General features: G+C 41.6%; 1 protein-coding gene across 1 annotated transcript in view; it reads left to right on the top strand.

The window, feature by feature from the left end:
* Nucleotides 1-764: 764 nt before the first annotated feature.
* Nucleotides 765-20,534, top strand: part of LOC115179271 (von Willebrand factor D and EGF domain-containing protein-like) — a 54,376-nt gene continuing 34,606 nt past the window's right edge. The window contains 8 exon segments of the mRNA XM_029740649.1: nucleotides 765-873; nucleotides 10,913-11,097; nucleotides 11,684-11,912; nucleotides 12,115-12,180; nucleotides 12,283-12,339; nucleotides 14,725-14,954; nucleotides 15,607-15,680; nucleotides 17,463-17,610. Of these exon segments, the coding sequence (XP_029596509.1) occupies nucleotides 774-873; nucleotides 10,913-11,097; nucleotides 11,684-11,912; nucleotides 12,115-12,180; nucleotides 12,283-12,339; nucleotides 14,725-14,954; nucleotides 15,607-15,680; nucleotides 17,463-17,610 (1,089 nt within the window). The 5' untranslated portion in view covers nucleotides 765-773.

Genomic DNA, 20,534 nt, shown 5'->3' with positions numbered 1-20,534 from the left:
AGCAATGACTATACATTACAACAGATCCACATTCTATGGCACAGCATCGACAGTGGGATGACTCTCTCTCTCTATTCTGCTCACATACATTTAGGGGATTACGGTGTTATTGGCTGGTCAGTCAGTGTGAGAATAAACAACATAGCTGCAGCATTTCTAAATCAGATGGAAAAAGGAGCATGTGGGGAATAGTTCCCAATATTCATGTTAGTTCCCAGAATGAATGTCTAGGCTTTAGCTCAGTGGGCTAAATCAGTTTTGAGATTACACCAACAACCTGGATTCAATCAACATGATCTAAATTATAATTAAGCTAATATCATAAATTGGTCAATTATATTTTTTGTATATTGTAATAACATTTCTATTCACAAAAAAAGTTTCGATTTCCCACAAAAATATTTGAGGCTTTGTCCCAGTTGAATTTGCCAAAGACTATTGTCACAGTATGGATTCTTCAAGAGGGTCCACCTACACCCCGAGGGTTAGTATGTGGACTTGAAAGCGGGATGTGCTGTCCTCTCTCCTCCTTGTAAGACTGAGCAACTTGTGTCTTGATTAGAAAAGTTGGTTGAAAAGAAAAGAACGCTCTAAAACTTCCCACGGATTCAACCGTTAATACAATCTGAGGAACCACGGCTCTGAAACAACTAAACGAGTACTATTTTGTCACTCAAGAACATTTTGAAAACTTTCGAGGATTCTCAAATGGGATTTAACCTCTGTGAAAATTTGTGCCACCTTTTCCTTCGGTGAAATTGTGAACCGCTACTATGGATTGCGCGGTTTGCAGCCTCTCACATGCGTCATTCCCGGGATATCTGCGCATTGTGTTTCTCTATTTGATGCAGTTGAGAGCGCTCGCCCAGTTAGGTAAGTCGAATAAATCATGTTTTAAAAAGGTACAGTAAGACGTGAATGCCTCGACTATTGCCCTTGATAAAAAAGGAAGATAACAAAATGTAGTTTAGCGTACAATTGTTGACTGATGAGAGCTTTGCAGTTTGATTACTTATTATGGTCCAGGGAATAATATAAAGTGTATTTTCAGTGTTCTTTCACTCCTCCAGATACTTTTTCATAACAATTTATAGATAAAACTTGAGAGGATCAGAACATTTTCTCAAACTTTTCCATTGTCAGACAGCTGCATCAGATTTAAGACAGTGTGATATGGCGGTATGGACCATATGGTAAGAAAGCATCAGTTTATTGGACACACCCGCAGACAATATAGCAGTGCTGAAAATCATTATAGCCTTACATACAGTTACAGTCTGGGTTGCTTTTGGGGGAGGTGGAACGAATGTCTCCCTTGGTATCTAAACCAGCCTTTTGTTGTTCTACTTCTAAATGAAATACTGTTAAACAATCATAGTATAGTATGGTATAGCTCTGTGGCTATTGTTACGCTTTGACACCTTAAGTAATAATGCACCGGACTCTCTATTATTCTAACTGTTCTAGAAATCCAAACAGCTGGAGAAATTGGCGCTGTGTAGCTAAGGTCTCTTTCTCAACACCTTACAGTAGGGCTATAATATAAGTTGTATATAATGCGTAATATTGTAGGCCTAAGTGTTTTAGACATGCAAGCTGCTGGAGAACTTGGCACTGTAGCCAGTTGCTGAGAACACAATAAGAGGCTGTGCTGCTGTGTAATTTGGTGTCTAGTTCTAAAGCCTTGCATACCTGTCGCTCACCACCAGCCAACAAGTAGATAAGTAGATATGCTTTAAGGAGTTTTGTTGGGGGCAGCTTTACAGGATTGTAACTATGTTACCAGTAATACAACATTAAAACAATTTCAATACAGCATTATAAATATAGCCTATGTGGGACAGTACAGTACATGTATGCCACTGTTAGATTATGAATCAAGTAATGAATGGCATCTTAAACTATGACCATTGTAGACTCGGAGTTGGACCTTTTCTCCCCTACAATGTAAGCCCCAAGGCATTTTTAACTCAAATACTTCTAGTAAATTGAACCCAAAGTAAATTAAAAGTCATTATCGCTTAAATTGTTTCTGTGGTACTGACTCAAAACGAAATGAGAAGTCACATCAACTATATTTTAAGTTATGATAACAAATTAACTTTTGTTCCTAGCATGTGCTATTGCAGGTAGATTTTTTAAAATTGTATTTAATATCTGTGTTTTTGCATGTACATTAAGTGATTAATTAATTAATGTTATGCTACACATGCTATTTAGTTAGATTTTTTGCACCCGTTACTGAAATGGTTGTTCCAGTTTAAATGGCTTAGGTAGTCTCCTCACACTGTGTCCTATCACTGGCAGTCATTATGAATGCAGTTTGTGGGTGAATAAATATTTCAACTGTTGGAAATCTTAACTCTGGCTGGATTCCAGTAGGATTTACATATCACTTTGCAAGCCAGCATAATGTGACTTGCAGGTATGGTTGCAAAATTCTGGTAAATTTCCGAGGTTTTCCAGAACTTTCGGTTGGGAGATTCCTGGAAATCCTTCAAGGATTTGTAGAAAATCAGGGAATTTTTTGGAAAGTTACTGAAATTTTGCAACCCTACTTGCAGGCCTGATGTGGCCTATAAACCATGAGTTTCAGGCCACTGTATTAGTGTAAAAAATAAGGCCTTATGAGATATGTACTGTATAGTCATAAAGAGTTTAATTATAATGATAACATTCACCTAGGAACTCACTTAGTGAAGGCCACAGGACTGAAAATGAATGAATTCAACAACCATGTCTCTGTCACTAACAAATACAGTCATGGGTGGTAACTTTACAATTCACTCAAAAAGGCAAGGCACACTGGGAAATTATATTCGAGGAGTGGCTTAGTGGGGACATTACTCGAAATGTTCAAGCTGATACAACTCAAATCTGGGCCCCTTCCAGGGTCACAGGGACTCTATCCATTTGCAATGGCATGTATTCATGGATACCAAGGGAAGCCAGGCTTCCCCAAATGTTTGACAAATAAAAATGATTTATATTTAGTCTCTGTATTATCAGAATTTTCCATCAATTCGCAAGTGGCTGAGTCTCACCAGAGAAATCCTCCGAGTGAGGCCCTCTGTCTCAGTATGTGTAGCCCATGTATCTGATGCTTTGTGGAACAAAAGAGCATGACATGTTACCACCGTAGCATTCATTGATTGATCCCATTTGAGAATCCTCCCTTGATAAAAAAAAATAAAAAATAATTGGCCAATCAGCGTTAAGCTGAGCTCAACTATGGGTTGTCCTGGTGCAGCAAAATGCCCTCAAGGGAGGCCCATTTGGATTTTGCTTCACACCAATTTGGACTTGTGATTTTGACTTAATTCTCTGTACAGGCCAATGATTATGACGCCGATTCTGATCTAACCATAAATTAATATATTGTGCCACTGGCCTGAGACAACTGAGGTTCAATATGTAGCCTAGATGTAGCCTAGTAGTCTCACGTTAACAAGCTAGCTAACTTAGATGGTTCATTGTTGTCCATGCGAGGTAATTAGGCTAGCAAGCATTTTAGCTAGGTAGCCTATGAAAACTAAAACTAAAAGCATACAGAGCCTTAGACCGTTTTGCCAACATGAAAGAGAGGAGGATGGCATTAGCTTTCAACTACCGTAATTTCCGGACTATTGAGCGCACCTGAATATAAGCCGCACCCACTGAATTAAAAAAAATATATTATTTTGAACATAAATAAGCCGCACATGTCTATAAGCCGCAGGTGCCTACTGGTACATTGAAACAAATTAACTTTAACAGGCTTTAACGAAACACGGCTTGTAACAAAAATAAAAAGGCTTTAATGAAACACGGCTTGTAACAAAAATAAATAGGATTTAACGAAACACGGCTTGTAACAAAAATAAATAGGCTTTAACGAAACACGGCTTGTAACAAAAAATAAACAATTTGCAGTAAACAGTAGCCTACCAAGAAAGACATTGGTCACTATCTTCCTCCTCCTGTGCACTGAAACCACTGAAGTCATCTCCTTTCAAAAAAAATTGAAAGCGGGAAAAATCCATATATTAGCCGCGTCATTGTTTAAGCCGCGAGGTTCAAAGCGTGGGAAAAAAGTTGCGGCTTATAGTCCGGAAATTACGGTAGTCTACAAGTAGGGTGTGGACTTGACCGGACAGATGTTGCTCTCCGGTTTTGTGAAGAAACAAATATATGTTTAGTAAAACTTATTCCGCCACTAACTGACTGTTGTCTTTTTTTTGTCACGTCTTTATTGTATACCACAGTGGCATATGAAGAAATAGGTTATAGAGCAAACTACGCAAATATCATAACATAGGTTGTGATATGGCTTTTTTACTGGCTTGGTGTGTGGTTTTACCCACACACCACTACTGTCAGTTTGAGTAATGACTACAAAATCCCTTTTGGTGACCGTATTCATATATATTAAAGGAATACTTCAGGATTTTGGCAATGAGGCCCTTTATATACTTCCCCAGAGTTAGATGAACTTGTGAATACCATTTTATTGTCTCTGTGTCAAGTATGAAGGAAGTTAGATGTAGTTTTGCAAGCCAAAGTTAACTAGAGTGAGCGCAATGACTGGAAGTCTATGTGTATCTGCTAGAATGCTAGCAGATACCATAGATTTCCAGTAATTATGCTAACGCTAGTTAGCAATTGCGCTACCGCTAGTTAACAACTTCCTTCAAACTGCCATAAAAATGGTATCCACGAGTTCATCTGACTCTGGGGAAGTAGATAAAGGGCCTAATTTCCAAAATCCCGAATTATCCCTTTAAGTGCAACGGGTTTCCTCAAAGGTTTTGAGTAATGGCAGCACATTGGGGTTTACAGTGCAGGGGACTAGTAGTTATACCATTAGGGAGAGTAAGCACTAGTTCCTTGGTGTTTCTTCTATCCTCTCCCACATCGAATCAGCGGGTCATTTGCTACTTCAGCAGAGTTGTCACAACAAATAAATCAAAGAATGGGCCCTGACCCTTTAGTTCACCACAGCATGTTGTGTGTGTGGGTGAGTGCGCACGTGTGTGTGTGTGTGTGTGTGTGTGTGTGTGCGCGTGCGTGCGAGCGTGTGTGCGTTTGTGCATGTGTGTGTGTAGTCAGAGAGTCTCAATTAAACCACTAAACAACTGCCCTGAGAATGGACTCTGATGACCATCTCCTCATGAGACAACAAAGCATTCTTACACTAGCAGCACCATGGTTGGGGTCATAGGTCAGATCATGATGCCACACTCCTGCTGGGGAGCCTGTTGTTGTGTGTCACCTAGTCTGTGTCTCAAATGGCACCCCTATTCCCTATATAATGCTTGTGTCTTTAGGGCTCTGGTCAAAAGTATTGCACTATGTAGGGAGAAGGGTAACATTTTGGATGAAGTCTTAGCTTATGTGTTATGCCTTTTCAACCTCTGCCATATCGTGGATTCAGAGCTGCCTATGTAATAGAACTCAAAGGGTTTTCTTTAATGGAAGATTCTGTAATGTCAAATATGTAAAGTGTGGTGTACCGCAGGGCAGCTCTCTAGGCCCGCTACTCTTTTCTATTTTTACCAATGACCTGCCACTTGCATTAAACAAAGCATGTGTGTCCATGTATGCTGATGATTCAACCATGTACGCATCAGCAACCACAGCTAATAAAGTCATGAAACCCTTAAAGAGTTGCAGTCTGTTTTGGAATGGGTGGCCAGTAATAAACTGGTCCTGAACATCCCTAAAACTAAGAGCATTGTATTTGGTACAAATCATTCCTTAAGTTCTAGACCTCAGCTGAATCTGGTAATGAATGGTGTGGCTGTTGAACAAGTTAAGGAGACTAAATTAGTTGCCGGTACCTTAGATTGTAAACTGTCATGGTCAAAACATATAGATTCAATGGTTGTAAAGATGGGGAGAGGTCTGTCCGTAATAAAGAGATGCTCTGCTTTTTTGATACAATACTCCAAAAAGTTCTGCAGGCTCTAGTTTTGTCTAATCTTGATTATTGTCCAGTCGTGTGGTACAGTACTGCAAGGAAAGACCTAGTTAAGTTGCAGATGGCCCAGAACAGAGCAGTACATTTTGCTCTTCATTGTAATCAGAGGGCTGATATAAATAATATGCATGCCAGTTTCTCTTGGCTAAGAGTTGAGTGACTGACTGCATCACTTCTTTTTATAAGAAACATTCATGTGTTGAAAATCCCAAATTGTTTGCATAGTCAACTTACACACAGCTCTGACACACACACTTACCCCACCAGACATGCCACCAGGGGTCTTTTCACAGTCCCCAAATCCAGAACAAATTCAAGAAAGCGTACAGTATTATATAGAGCCCTTATTGCATGGAACTTCCTTCCATCTCATATTGCTCAAATAAACAGCAAACCAACGCCTCTCCCCTATTTGACCTAGATAGTTTGTGTGTATGCATTGATATGTATTTTTTTTATGTAGTTCTGTCCTTGAGCTGTTCTTGTCTATTGATGTTCTTTATGTCATGTTTTGTGTGGACCCCAGGAGGAGTAGCTGCTGCTTTTGAAACAATGTTGATCCTAATAAAATACCAAATTCCATCCAATCAAGTTACTTCATACAGCAGGAGTATCTAACTCATTTTGCCCCAGAGGCCACATTCAGTCTTCAACAAGGTCTGGAGGGCAACACTGAAAATGATTTATATTTCCTTGCCGTCCAAATTTGAGAGCATGTGTTGTATTTACAAATCCTCTCTCTGCATACATACGCCATGTCTGTGTCTGGGAACTAATTATCTCCAAGCACGAAGGTCAAAGGTTTTCCAAACAGCCATGTTTTCCATAGGAGAGGATGACAGAGGTGAGACTGGGCTGTTGCTGTTTGGTTAACCTAGTCAAATTGGCCTTTAACAGAGTTTACAGCACTGTCATGAGGTAATGTCATAAATAGTCTCTAGGGAACTCTCAGCCCAAGACAAACCTTCATTAGCCAAGGGGGGCAGACTGTTGCTGCATCCAAATGATACGAAATATGTAACATCATTTGGGGGTACTGTAACAAAATGTGTAACATGCTATGTTTTGTAATTGATCATTCAACACCATAGTGAACACGTAGCACTGGTAGTCACCAGTGCTAAGCTACGCTTCATCTCTTCTCCGGGCTGGGTCTGGTCACAATACTTCGTCCACATCACAAGATACGTTTTCTCTTGCCAAACATCAAGGGAAGTATCTCCTAGCATGGCGTATCCAACCTTGGACAGAGGCAACCTCTATGTCCCCACATGCGTCCTCCATTGCCTGGAGAAGCGGCATGCGGGCATAGGGTTGGCGATCATACACTTTCCAGCGCCAGGCTGAGAATAATTCCTCTATGGGATTTAGAAAAAGTGAATATGGGGGTAGGTGCAAAACTACAAATTGTGGATGGGTGGCAAACCAGTTTTGGACCAGAACAGCCCGGTGAAAACTAACAATGTCCCATAAAACCACAAATCTAGTAGGCTCCTGATCTGGATCAGGGACAAGCATTGTGTAAATTGCATCCAGAAAAGTGAGCATATGGCCGGTGTTGTAAGGACACAGTGTGGCATTGTGATGGAGGACCCCATTTTGAGTGATGGCAGCACACCCAGGGACATTGGTAATTGCCCTCTGTCCTATTACATTTCTTCCGCGGCGCGTGGTTTTGGTGAGGTTGAAGCCAACCTCATCCACATAAATAAATGAATGGCGAATTACATGGGCATCCAGCTCCAATACTCTGTAACAGACAAAAGGATATACAGATGAGTAAATATGGTATGTCTGAAGTACTGGAAGTATACATACCTCTACAAAGTCATGTCGCATATTCTTGACTCTGTCAGAGTTTCTCTCAAATGGCACCTTGTAAAGTTGTTTCATCGTCACTCGGTGCCGTTGGAGGATGCGTTGTATGGTCGACAGGCTTACAGCATTGATGTTGTTAAATATGGTGTCATTATTCAAGATATGCTCTCTTATCTCTCGAATCCTAATTGCATTGTTGGCCAAAACCACATTTATAATTGCAGTCTCTTGTACAGCTGTAAACAAGCGTCCTCCATGATGTCTTTGCCTTTCCACTCTGTACAGAATTCAAACACAGTATGTGTTCAGCAAAGGAACTGTAAACAATGTACAAAAAAAGGTAGTACAGCATAACCAACTTCATTCATTCAATGCAGTGCAGTAAATGGATGGCTTAGAGTTACAAATGTTTACGCAATACTATAATTTTTTTTTACATTTTAGTCATTTAGCAGACACTCTTATCCAGAGTAACTTACAGTAGTGAATGCATACATTTCATACATTTTTTTTTCCTGTGCTGGCCCCCCGTGGGAATCAAACCCACAACCCTGGCGTTGCAAACACCATGCTCTACCAACTGAGCTACAGGGAAGGCCATATGTATTTTACAGTACATTACTGTAATGCTAAAATAGTCATTAGATAGTTGCATACCTGTTCTCATTTCTGAAGGTTTGAATTATGGACGCCACTGTAAATCGACTCAAGTTGGGCTGGACTCGCAGTCCAGCCTCTCATGGTCAAACTGTGGTTGATCACATGATCAACAAGTGTTGCCCTAATCTCATCAGAGATGGCTCTCCTTCCTTCTCTTTGCCCTCGTCCGCTTCTTCCTATTCCAACTCTTCGTCTTTGAATTTGTCCTCATTGTTGTCCCCTGCCTCTCCCTCCTACTCCTCTGGCTCTCTGTCCATTGTTGGCATCCATTGTTCAAAACAGGTAATCTGCCCTTTGACCTATTTATAGGCCTATACTACAGTAAAGCAGTGATTGGTTAGTGATCAGTTAAGCAATTAGTGTTTGCACATGTGAGGAGTGTGTGTGTGACCTGGTGAATAAGTGTAGCATTTTGATTGGTTGTGTTTGGAAAAGGAAAGCAAGTCACTTCCTGATAGATTTTTGTGTTTTAGGTCGAGAATTGTGTGTAGTGTTTTGAAAAAAGTGTTTTATGCAATTGACAACTGAGTCAAAGGCTGAGAAATAGCTTATGGTTTTGGATATTTGGTGTGTAGTTTTGCACTTTGAGTGAGAGGTTTCAAAAATCGTGTGACATGAAAAGATTTTGTGTGTAAGCAGTTGGAAAACACTGTATTTATTGTGTACCTTGGTTTTGGAGTTTTGTTAAACGCTATTAAACTACTCCATTTTATACCAAGTTCGATTCTCCTGCGCCTGACTTCCCTGCCACCTACACACACGACGCTACAAGTGTATTTGTATTTGTATTTATTATGGATCCCTATTAGCTGCTGCCAAAGCTACTCTTCCTGGGGTCCAGCAAAATGAAGGCAGTTTATACAATTTTAAAACATTACAATACATTGACAGATTTCACAACACACTGTGTGCCCTCAGGCCCCTACTCCACCACTACCACATATCTACAGTACTAAATCCGTGTGTGTGTGTGTGTATGTGTGTGTGTGTGTGTGTGTGTGTGTGTGTGTGTGTGTGTGTGTGTGTGTGTGTGTGTGTGTGTGTGTGTGTGTGTGTGTGTGTGTGTGTGTGTGTGTGTGTGTGTGTGTGTGCATGCAATGTTTGTATTGCTTCACAGTCCCCGCTGTTCCATAAGGTGTTTTTTTTATCTGTTTTTAAATCTAATTTTACTGCTTGCGTCAGTTACTCGATGTGGAATAGAGTTCTATGTAGTCATGGCTCTATCTAGTACTGTGTGCCTCTCATAGTCTGTTCTGGACTTGGGGACTGTGAAGAGACCTCTTGTGGCATGTCTTGTGGGGTATGCATAGGTGTCCGAGCTGTGTGCCAGTAGTTTAGACAGACAGCTTGGTGCATTCAACATGTCAATACCTCTCATAAATAAAAGTAGTGATGAAGTCAATCTCTCCTCCACTTTCAGCCAGGAGAGATTGACATGCATATTATTAATATTAGCTCTCTGTGTACATCCAAGGGCCAGCCGTGCTGCCCTGTTCTGAGCCAATTGCAATTTTTCTAAGTCCTTTTCTGTGGCACCTGACCACACAACTGAACAGCAGTCAAGGTGCAACAAAACTAGGGCCTATAGGACCTGCCTGGTTGATAATCTGTAGGACCTGCCTCGTTTTCCCTGTGGCTCAGTTGGTAAAGCATGGTGTGTGCAACACTAGCATGGTGTGTGCAACACTAGCATGGTGTGTGCAACACTAGCATGGTGTGTGCAACACTAGCATGGTGTGTGCACCTGGTGTGTGCAACACTAGCATGGTGTGTGCAACACTAGCATGGTGTGTGGGTTTGATTCCCATGGGGGGCCAGTACAAAAAGAAGAAAAAAAAATTTATGAATGCATTCACTAGTGTAAGTCGCTCTGGATAAGAGTGTCTGCTGAATGACTAAAATGTCATGTATAATGTTGTTAAGAAGGCAGAGCATTGCTTTATTGTAGACAGAGTGTGATATTGGTGCAGGTTCTTTGACACTTGAATAGACATGGGATGTGAGAAATCTGACTTTAAAGTCCTTTTCTCTCCATTTTTAGCCTTCAGCTGCGAGCTATGTTCAGACCTTGTCATGGATCGCTGGCTTTATTGTCTAACCCTCCAGGGTTGAGTTTAGAAAGGAGGGGAGTTAGGTAAATGAATGAGTGTTATTTTTACCTGTTTGAATATACCCTCCTCATCTCTCCCTCTGAAGGTTACAGTAAATTAACTCTAGTTCCACCCTTTAATGATCTGACTGAAGATATAGAGCCACTGGAATGACATATTTTGCTACTTTGTTTTGCTACCATGCCCCACTCACTCCCTCACTCCCTCACTCCCTCCAACCCTCCCTTCCTCCACAGTCCAGGTTGACATCTCAGTAACTACCCAGAAAGACTTTTATGTTCCAAATACGTTCATCTTAAAAATAAAATGTATCCTGTGAATGTAACGTGTTTTCTTTCTAACCTTGTCATTCTGTCTCCCCCAGCCCCAGAGTGCTACCTGGGAGGTTACCGCATGTTGAGGAACCCGTATCACAGCGTGGACTTTGACTCCAGTGATCTGCAGAACACTGCTATACAGGACCTGATCTGTGATCACTCCCTCTCTCCAGGATGGTACCGCTTCAGCATTAATAACAAGCCTGCAGAGATGCCCACCAGCTGTGTGGAAGTAAGCTAAAGCTGTTAAACCTTAGCCATCTTGCACCTAGTGTGTAAAGGGGTTCCACAAGGCTCCATTTTAGGGCCTGTTTTATTTACCATTTAGAACCATCGATACAGGCAAAGCTATGATTAACTCTTCACAGTGGGGGGGATTTTCTTGAATTTACTTGAAGATACTGTATTTAATCAAGTGGTTTTCATGAGGAAACATGTTGTGCATCCAATATTTAAAGTGTGGTGTATTATGAGAATTATAAGGATTATTCTTTATAAACATCCAAACTGCAAGGCATGAATTACATGATTAATTTCCATGTAAATGAGTCCATACAACTGACCTCATTCAATACAGCTGTGTTTAGTTTTTGCTTCTTGAATTTGCTTTTTGTTGATCGTGAAAAGTTGAGTGTAAACTGTATAATGAGTAGCAACAAGACAGGTGGAAGCTTTTTCCCAAAGTGTCTCAGAGTAGGTGTGCTGATCTAGGATCAAGTCCCCCCTCATATCCATTACAATTTAAAAGGCAAAACTGATCCTGGATCAGCACTTACTCTGAGATGCTTTGTGAATACGGGTCATTATCTTCTCTCCAGATGAACAGATGTGGCACCCAGGCGCCTGTGTGGCTGTCTCTGACTGATAGCTCGTTGCCCCACCCAGGGAAGGTCCGCCAGCTCTCGGCGTGTGCCACCTGGCAGTTTTTCCACGGGAGCACCAAGGACTGCTGCCTCTTCCGCATCCCCATCTCATTGCGCAACTGTGGAGAGTTTCTCCTGTACTACCTGCAGCCCACCCAGGGGTGTATGGGATATTGTGCCAAAGGTGAATTAGGATTACAGAATCACTGTCAGTTTGGTGTGATGGGATGTATGGGTGACTGCTTCGCTGGAATTTGGAATTTGTTATTAGCCTTAAGATATGTCTGCTGCTCTACTCGTTCGCTCTGATCTAAAGCCTTCAAGTACACAGTGGAATTAAGGAAATACCAAAAATAAAGGTCTAACTGTATTTTTCTTGTTTTTAGCCATATCAGAATTTGGACCTGAATTATGCCCCACGGGTGAGGTGGAAGTCAATGGGCGATGCAAAGGTAAACAACTACAACAAGCTCAAATAAATAGTATTATTTAATCATGTCTGGTTGGTCCTTGATATCAACTTCTTGTTCATCCCTCATCTTTCCCTTGCTCAGCAAGTCTCCCTGCATTATCCTACAAGCCTGTGATCGCCCCAGAACTGGTGGGCAGCAGTGTCCACCTGTGATGCACCTTCAGTGGGGTGACGACCTCGGGACTCCCCTTGGGCTACCTGGTGGTCTGGGCCCGACACCTGGCATCCAATATGAAGGTGGAGATCAGGAAAGATTCTATCATGGAGACCTTCTCATTGGTGGAAATGGACGGAGTCTACTTCAGACTGGGGGAGACGGTAATAATGCCTACCAGACATGTGGATGTGGATGTGTGTGTGTACGTGTGTGTTTGTGTGCTTGTGTGTGAGCTTGCGTGCGTGTGTTTGTGGCGGCTTAACCAATGGATGGATCCTGTTGACCTCTTGACCTTTATGACTGGGTTCAATTAAAGAATAGAAGAAAGTGTGTCAGATTGTTAGGGAAGAGAAAGGAGGGCAGGAAGGGTAGAGGAATACATCAGACTCAGTTTAGGGTTGGTCTTTCTTACTTTTAATTGCTGGGAAGACTCTTTCACATGATTCCCATCAAATGCTTTCTTTGCAATTGGTACGTGGCATTGAGGCTCTTCTTCTAACACAGATATTAGACATTAGTCTTCTTCAACCTGTCCCTGTCCCAGGCTGTAGTCCCCACTTGCTTCAAGGAGACCACCATAGTCCCAGTGCCCAAGAAAACCAAGGTGACATGCCCAAATGACTATCGCCCTGTCACACCCACCCCTGTAATCGTGAAGTGCTTCGAAAGACAGGTCTTGGCCCACGTAAAGGTCAGCATGCTAGGCACACTGGACCCACTCCAATTTGCCTACCGCTCCAACAGATCCACGGAAGATGCTAATTCCATCGCTATTCACACGTCCCTAAGACATCTGGACTAGAGGAACACCTACAGTATGTGAGAATGCTGTTCATTGACTACAGTTCAGCATTCAACACTGTTGTTCCCTCCAAGTTTGTCACCAAGCTCAGAGCACTTGGTCTGGAAACTACCCTCTGCAACTGGATCCTGGACTTCCTGAAGGGCTGACCACAGGCTGTGAGGATTTGCAACAACACTTCCTCCACACTGACTCTTAACACAGGGGCCCCCCAAGGGTGTGTCCTCAGCCCTCTGCTGCACTCCCTGTTCACCCATGACTGCATGGCTTTGCATGATCCCAATTCCATCATTACGTTTGCTGATGACACCACGGTTGTATTCTGTAACCAACAACGATGAGTCAGAAATGTGGACACACAGGAGGAAGACATTGAATAGGACCACTTCAAGCACACACCTTTGCCTCACATCAGTGCCAACTCCAAAGGGTTCAGACTCCTGGCCTCCAACTGTTTTGCTACACACACATCACAACTGCTGCTACCAGACTGTTGTTAATACTGCACAATTTAAACAGTCGCCCCCCAATCCACCCCATTCCCCAATACACGTCTAGATATTGGACTATAAATTGTGCCTTCCTGAATTATACTTATGCTAAAATGTTTATTCTTTTCTACTGAGCCATTTACTTTACGTTCGTATTCTTATATTTTCTAATTTCTTATTGCTGTTGCATTGTCTAGAAGGAACCTGCAAGTAAGCATTTGGTTGGACCGTGTATACCATGTGTATCCTGTATACGACTAAGAAAACTTGAAACTTGAGAGAGCAATTACTGTATTAGTGGTTTGTCTGCTAAATTACCGTACATCCCTGCCATGTGAAACCATGTGTGGACGGATACTATTGGTACTAGTGTGTATCCATGACAACCTGTGCAGTACAAGGCAGGCTTGGACTCACTCATTAGGATTTGTTCCACACATGCTGATGCCACAGCTGGGCTAGATCGGGGTCACTACTTTACTGAGGGTTGAGTTAAACACACCACGGCTCCAGCCCTAGCACATTGCTCATGTAGCCTACACGCCATATGACTCAGTGAAATGTTTGGATGAATTACACATACAGTGAGGGAACAAAATAATTTCATCCCCTGCTGATTTTGTACGTTTCCCCACTGACAAAGAAATTATCAGTCTATAATTATAATGGTAGGTATATTTGAACAGTGAGAGACAGAATAACAACAAAAAAATCCAGAAAAACGCATGTCAACAATGTTAGAAAATGATTTGCATTTTAATGTCCCACCCAAACCCTAACCCGGTCGACGCTGGGCCAATTGTGCACCTGTAGTGACGCTTCTAGCACTGAGATGCAGTGCCTTAGACCCCTCGGGAGCCCCACTGTGTGAGCCAGTGCTTACTGTACTAGTGTCAGAGAGGTTTAAAACCAAGAGACTCAACATGCGATTACTTCCTGTTTGTTTACAACCATCCAATCCTTTCTCAGATCTAGGGGCTAGGGGTTGATTTCATATGCAGGCTTGTCTTGTCTTGCAGCTCTGTGGGGGTATTTACTAAGCAGACACTGTTATGTGTCCTGTTACCCTCCCAGACAGCCTGGATCCAAGCGTGGAGGCCCCCAACATGGCCCTGTCTACCTGCCAGGTGGAGCTGCAGCCTACTGCAGCCTGCAGCCGCAGCCAGGGGTGTGCCTTTGCCAGTATCACCCTCACCGCCGTCACAGACTTCACCCGCGACGGCAACCGCCCCAGCCTCCTCAGCGCCACGCCACACTCTGACGCACCGCGCCTCTGGAGGGGATACACCCCTACACCCCTCAAGGTCTGACCTGGAGACCCATAGAAATGTAATTACAACACATTAGAACACCAGAATGGAATTAGAACTTTAGAATATTCTACTTCTCTTTTCTACGAAACCACGCCTCTGGATGGTCTATAGCCCCACCCCACTCAAGGTCCGAGAGAGAGATAAGGTAGCTGTCAGCCTCAGAACAGCTGCTTATGACACTAACAGAACTGCAGTAACTGTCTGCATGACATAGCACCACAGTGTTTACATGGTTCAAGAGAAGACTGTTATGAACCAACGACAAATCCCTCACACTGCTTTTCTACGTGAGCTTCCACTCTTTCCTTTAAACTAAGTCTGAACATTACTCATGAAGCAAAACCGTTGTGTCCTCCTAAACTTCTGACTTCCCCTTTGTTGTGTCATCACTCAGTCATGCAATCAGGCTAGCCACATCTGTGTTTAGTGTTTTAGACATGAAAGCATTTCGCCTGTTTTTCACACACACACACACACAAACACACGCACACACACACACACACACACACACACACACACACACACACACACACACACACACACACACACACACACACACACGAAAGCCCTGTGCTGTTGCCGACACTTTAATCAGCACGACCAGAGTGGGTCACGCTAAGCTTTGTTCCTCATACCTCTACAGGTCACAGTTCAAGATGTTCCCACTGCAAGCTGCTACTCTCTGACTGATCCAAACATCATTACATCGGATGGCAGGTAGGTAACTGGGGCATTGTGGTTGTAGCATGCTGTGTACTCTGTTGCTCAGTTGGTAGAGCTTGTCGCTTGTTAGATTCCCAGGACCATGCATATGTAAATCACTTTGGATTTACGATTTATGTAACTTTGGATAAAAGCATCTGCTAAATGGCCTATATTATTATTATATATTAGTGTTACACACAGACTTGGAGACGAGTACCCACTTCACATTTCACATCCCCATTCTTTCCTCCAATAGGCCTTCATGTACATTGAAATACAGTGTGTTTCAAAAAATGTCTCATTTACTATGCATAACTTCCCCCCCCCCCCACATGACTTGTTTTGGGCGATTTTAATGATCAAGAAGAGCTATTTAAATCACCACTCCACCTCCTGCTAACTGATTAAGTTCTTTACTGTAATTATTATTATTAACTATCCTATCACAGCTCACTACGTGAGAGTTTGGTCAATGCTGGTACTTGAAAACATTGCAAAAAACACCCAATACTCAGAGATAAATATGTGTCACGTCCTGACCAGTATAAGGGTTATTTGTTATTGTAGTTTGGTCAGGACGTGGCAGAGGGTATTTTGTTTATGTGGTTCGGGGTGGTGATTTATTTAGTAGGGTGTTGGTTTAGTTAGTTCCGGGTTTTTGGGGTTATGTTCTAGGTTTGTATTTCTATGTGGTCTCTAGTCTTTTGTATTTCTATGTCTAGTTTATTGGGGTTGGACTCTCAATTGGAGGCAGGTGTTTTCTAGTTGCCTCTGATTGAGAGTCCTATATATGGGTATGTGTTTGGTTAAGTGTTGGTGGGAGATTGTTTCTTGTTTTGCCTGTGTGAGCATGACAAGACTGTTTTGTTGTTCGTGCGTTCTTCGTTTTGTTATTTTGGTGTTCTCTTTATTTAAAATAAATACAAGATGAGCATCCACATTCCTGCTGCGTTTTGGTCCTCTATTCCCGACGACAACCGTTACAATATGTTAAGTGTTTTTCAGACCGAAGGGGACCAGTCCATAACTTTCTAAATGGATAGAACATTTTAAAGCCTATTTTTTTTTAAATAATTGCTTCACCTTCATTGTGCTTATGCAATCTCTAGATTCCATAATCAAAATACATTTTTTGCTTGATTAGATGGAAAAGTGTTTTTTATATGCTAATTATTGTCACGGATCCCTCCGGAACTTTCATTACGCACACCTGTCCCCTATTCCCACTGATTGCATTTGTATATATGTGCCCTTTGGTTTCCATTGGGCTGTTGATTATTGTTACAATGTCCATTGGTGCGTGTGAGTACCTGTGCTGTGTGTTTTGGGCTTTCGTACCATTGTGGATTGCGCAGATGATTACGGGTCTCATCCTGTGTGTTAATCATTGTGCGCGTGTGTTATTTATTCAAGGTACTCATCGCTCTTTTGTTTGGGTTTCAACCCTGTGTGTTGTATACGTTTTTGGTCTTCGTCCCCGATTACATGGCACGCTGTAATTTGTGTGAAATAAAAACCCTATTACGTATTCCTGCACCTGTCTCCCGACTCATTCATACCAACGTGACAATTATTGGAAACTAGGTCTTACCATTTATTTGAACTTACCAGTAAAATAACTTTAAAATAACTTATTTGATGCACATGTTCAATTCTAAGAAATTGTCGCAAACGTTTTCACGAGCAAGATGCACAATACATAAATGTTGTTTTGGTATTTTAAGTAAGAACATCACAGCTATGATATCAGCCCAATTTATCATCACTGTTTTAAGACCTGTTTCTCCCCACCAGACGCTATGAGAACCAGCAGACGGGTACCTTCATCCTCTACAAGAGCCTTCACCGAGCGTTCGAGGTCCAGGCTCGTCAGTGGGACTGTGGCAGCCGCCATTACGCTGTGTCCTGTAACTGTGGAATGGCGGCCAGGGAGGGAAACGAAGTTGATTGATGACATTTTTATTTTACCTTTATTTTACCAAGTTCGTCTCATTGAGATTAAACATCGATTTTACAAGAGAGACCTGGCCAAAACAGCAGCACAAAAAGTTTAATACAAAGACACATTTACAACATAAAACACAAAGCGCTACAGTTTAACACATCAATTTACACATTGAGCAGGCAAGATGCTTTGGGGAAATCACTAATTGATTGAATGAATTATAGATTGATTTAATTTATTTGAAAATTAACCCTAAAAGTGCTAACAAGAGGTCAAATGGAGGAATGAAACGTAATCACTCTTTTGTATACTAGGTGTGCATGGCTAAGCTGTATGAATGAATTAATGAAATTTTATTTTCAGGTCAAATCGTCAATTGGCAACTCATCCCATATGGGATTAATTGACACATTAACAAACATTACAATAATTCACGATGGTAATTAAATGATAATACTTCCGGCGTTCTCTGCATTGTGCATCAGAGTGAAAAAAATACAATACATCAATACATAATAGTCTAAGGTTATCCAAACAATAATTACATCCCTAGAGCAGTACAATAATATACATACATCCATACACACTGCATATATACACATACAAACATACAGTTGAAGTCAGAAGTTTACATACACTTAGGTTGGAGTCATTAAAACTCGTTTTTCAACTACTCCACAAATGTATTGTTAACAAACTATAGTTTTGGCAAGTCGGTTAGGACATCTACTTTGTGCATGACACAATTAATTTTTCCAACAATTATTTACAGACAGATTATTTAACTTATAATTCACTGTATCACAATTCCAGTGGGTCAGAAGTTTACATACACTAAGTTGACTGTGTCTTTAAACAGCTTGGACAATTCCAGGAAAGGATGCCATGCATTTCATACATTTCTTTCTCCGTACTGGTCCCCTGTGGGAATCAAACCCACAACCCTGGCGTTGCAAACATGCTCTACCAACTGAGCCACACAGGACCTACCTGTGGATGTATTTCAATACCTACCTTCAAACTCAGTGCCTCTTTGCTTGACAGCATGGGAAAATCAAAAGAAATTAGCCAAGACCTCAGAAAAAAATATTGTAGCCCTCCACAAGTCTAGTTCATCCTTGGGAGCAATTTCCAAACGCCTGAAGGTACCACGTTCATCTGTACAAACAATAGTACTCAAGTATAAACACCACGCTGCCGTCATACCGCTCAGGAAGGAGACGCGTTCTGTCTCCTAGAGATAAACGTACTTTCGTGCGAAAAGTGCAAATCAATCCCAGAACAACATTAAAGGACCTTGTGAAGATGCTGGAGGAAATAGGTACAAAAGTATCTATATCCACAGTAAAACGAGTCCTATATCGACATAACCTGAAAGGCCCTCAGCAAGGAAAAAGCCACTGCTCCAAAACCGCCATAAAAAAGCCAGACTACGGTTTGCCACTGCACATGGGGACAAAGTTCGTACTTTTTGAGAAATGTCCTCTGGTCTGATGAAACAAAAATAGAACTGTTTGGCCATAATGACCATCGTTATGTTTGGAGGAAAAAGGGGGAGGCTTGCAAGCTGAAGAACACCATCCCAACCATGAAGCACGGGGTGGCAGCATCATGTTGTGGGGGTGCTTTGCTGCAGGAGGGACTGGTGCACTTCACAAAATAGATGGCATCATGAGGAAGAAGAATTATGTGGATATATTGAAGCAACATCTCAAGACATCAGTCAGGAAGTTAAAGCTTGGTCGCAAATGGGTCTTCCAAATGGACAATGACCCCAAGCATACTTCCAAAGTTGTGGCAAAATGGCTTAAGGACAACAAAGTCAAGGTATTTGAGTGGCCATCACAAAGCCCTAACCTCAATCCTATTGAAAATGTGTGGGCAGAACTGAAAAAGCGTGTTCGAGCAAGGAGGCCTACAAACCTGATTCAGTTACACCAGCTCTGTCAGGAGGAATGGGCCAAAACTCACCTAACTCATTGTGGGAAGCTTGTGGAAGGCTACCCGAAAGTTTGACCCAAGTTAAACAATTTAAGTGCAAAGCTACCAAATACTAATTGAGTGTATGTAAACTTCTGACCCACTGGGAATGTGATGAAAGAAATAAAAGCTGAAATTAATAATTCTCTCTACTATTATTCTGACATTTCACATTCTTAAAATAAAGTGCTGATCCTAACTGGCTTAAGACAGGGAATTTTTACTAGGATTAAATGTCAGGAATTGTGAAAAACTGAGTTTAAATGTATTTGGCTAAGGTGTATGTAAACTTCCGACTTCAACTGTACATACAGACAAATAAATACAGAAAAGAAACAGTCTGACACAAAGAGAAGATTCATATGGTAGACAAGCCTATACACAATATATATACACGCATCATTAACCACATAGAAGATAAATATTTTTACTATTTAATTATCGGTAGCCGTTTTCTTTTATTCCATGCTATATGTAATTATTCTGCAAACGGAAATACACAATGGACAAAAAAACATTTCAATTTCTCCTCATCACTCAGCCACATAATGCCAGGGTATACCTGATGTGCTTTCTGGAATAAGAGCAAGCCTATATCGTGGTAGAAAGGGCAATAGAGGATAAAATGAGTTTTATTCTCTATTTCACTGAGGTCACAATAATTACATAGTCTTTCCTCTTCCATTTCACCATAATACTGACCTGTTTCAATACGCAGAGACAATATCCCTGTTCTTACCTGTTTCAATACGCAGAGACAATATCCCTGATCTTACCTGTTTCAATACGCAGAGGCAATATCCCTGATCTGACCTGTTTCAATACGCAGAGGCAATATCCCTGATCTGACCTGTTTCAATACGCAGAGGCAATATCCCTGATCTGACCTGTTTCAATACGCAGAGGCAATATCCCTGATCTGACCTGTTTCAATACGCAGA

This window comes from Salmo trutta, chromosome 39 (genome assembly GCF_901001165.1).
Source record: "Salmo trutta chromosome 39, fSalTru1.1, whole genome shotgun sequence".
Classification (NCBI taxonomy): Eukaryota; Metazoa; Chordata; class Actinopteri; order Salmoniformes; family Salmonidae; genus Salmo; species Salmo trutta.
The sequence above is the reverse complement of the archived record's forward strand: the minus strand, read 5'-3'. Positions and strand labels throughout refer to the sequence as shown.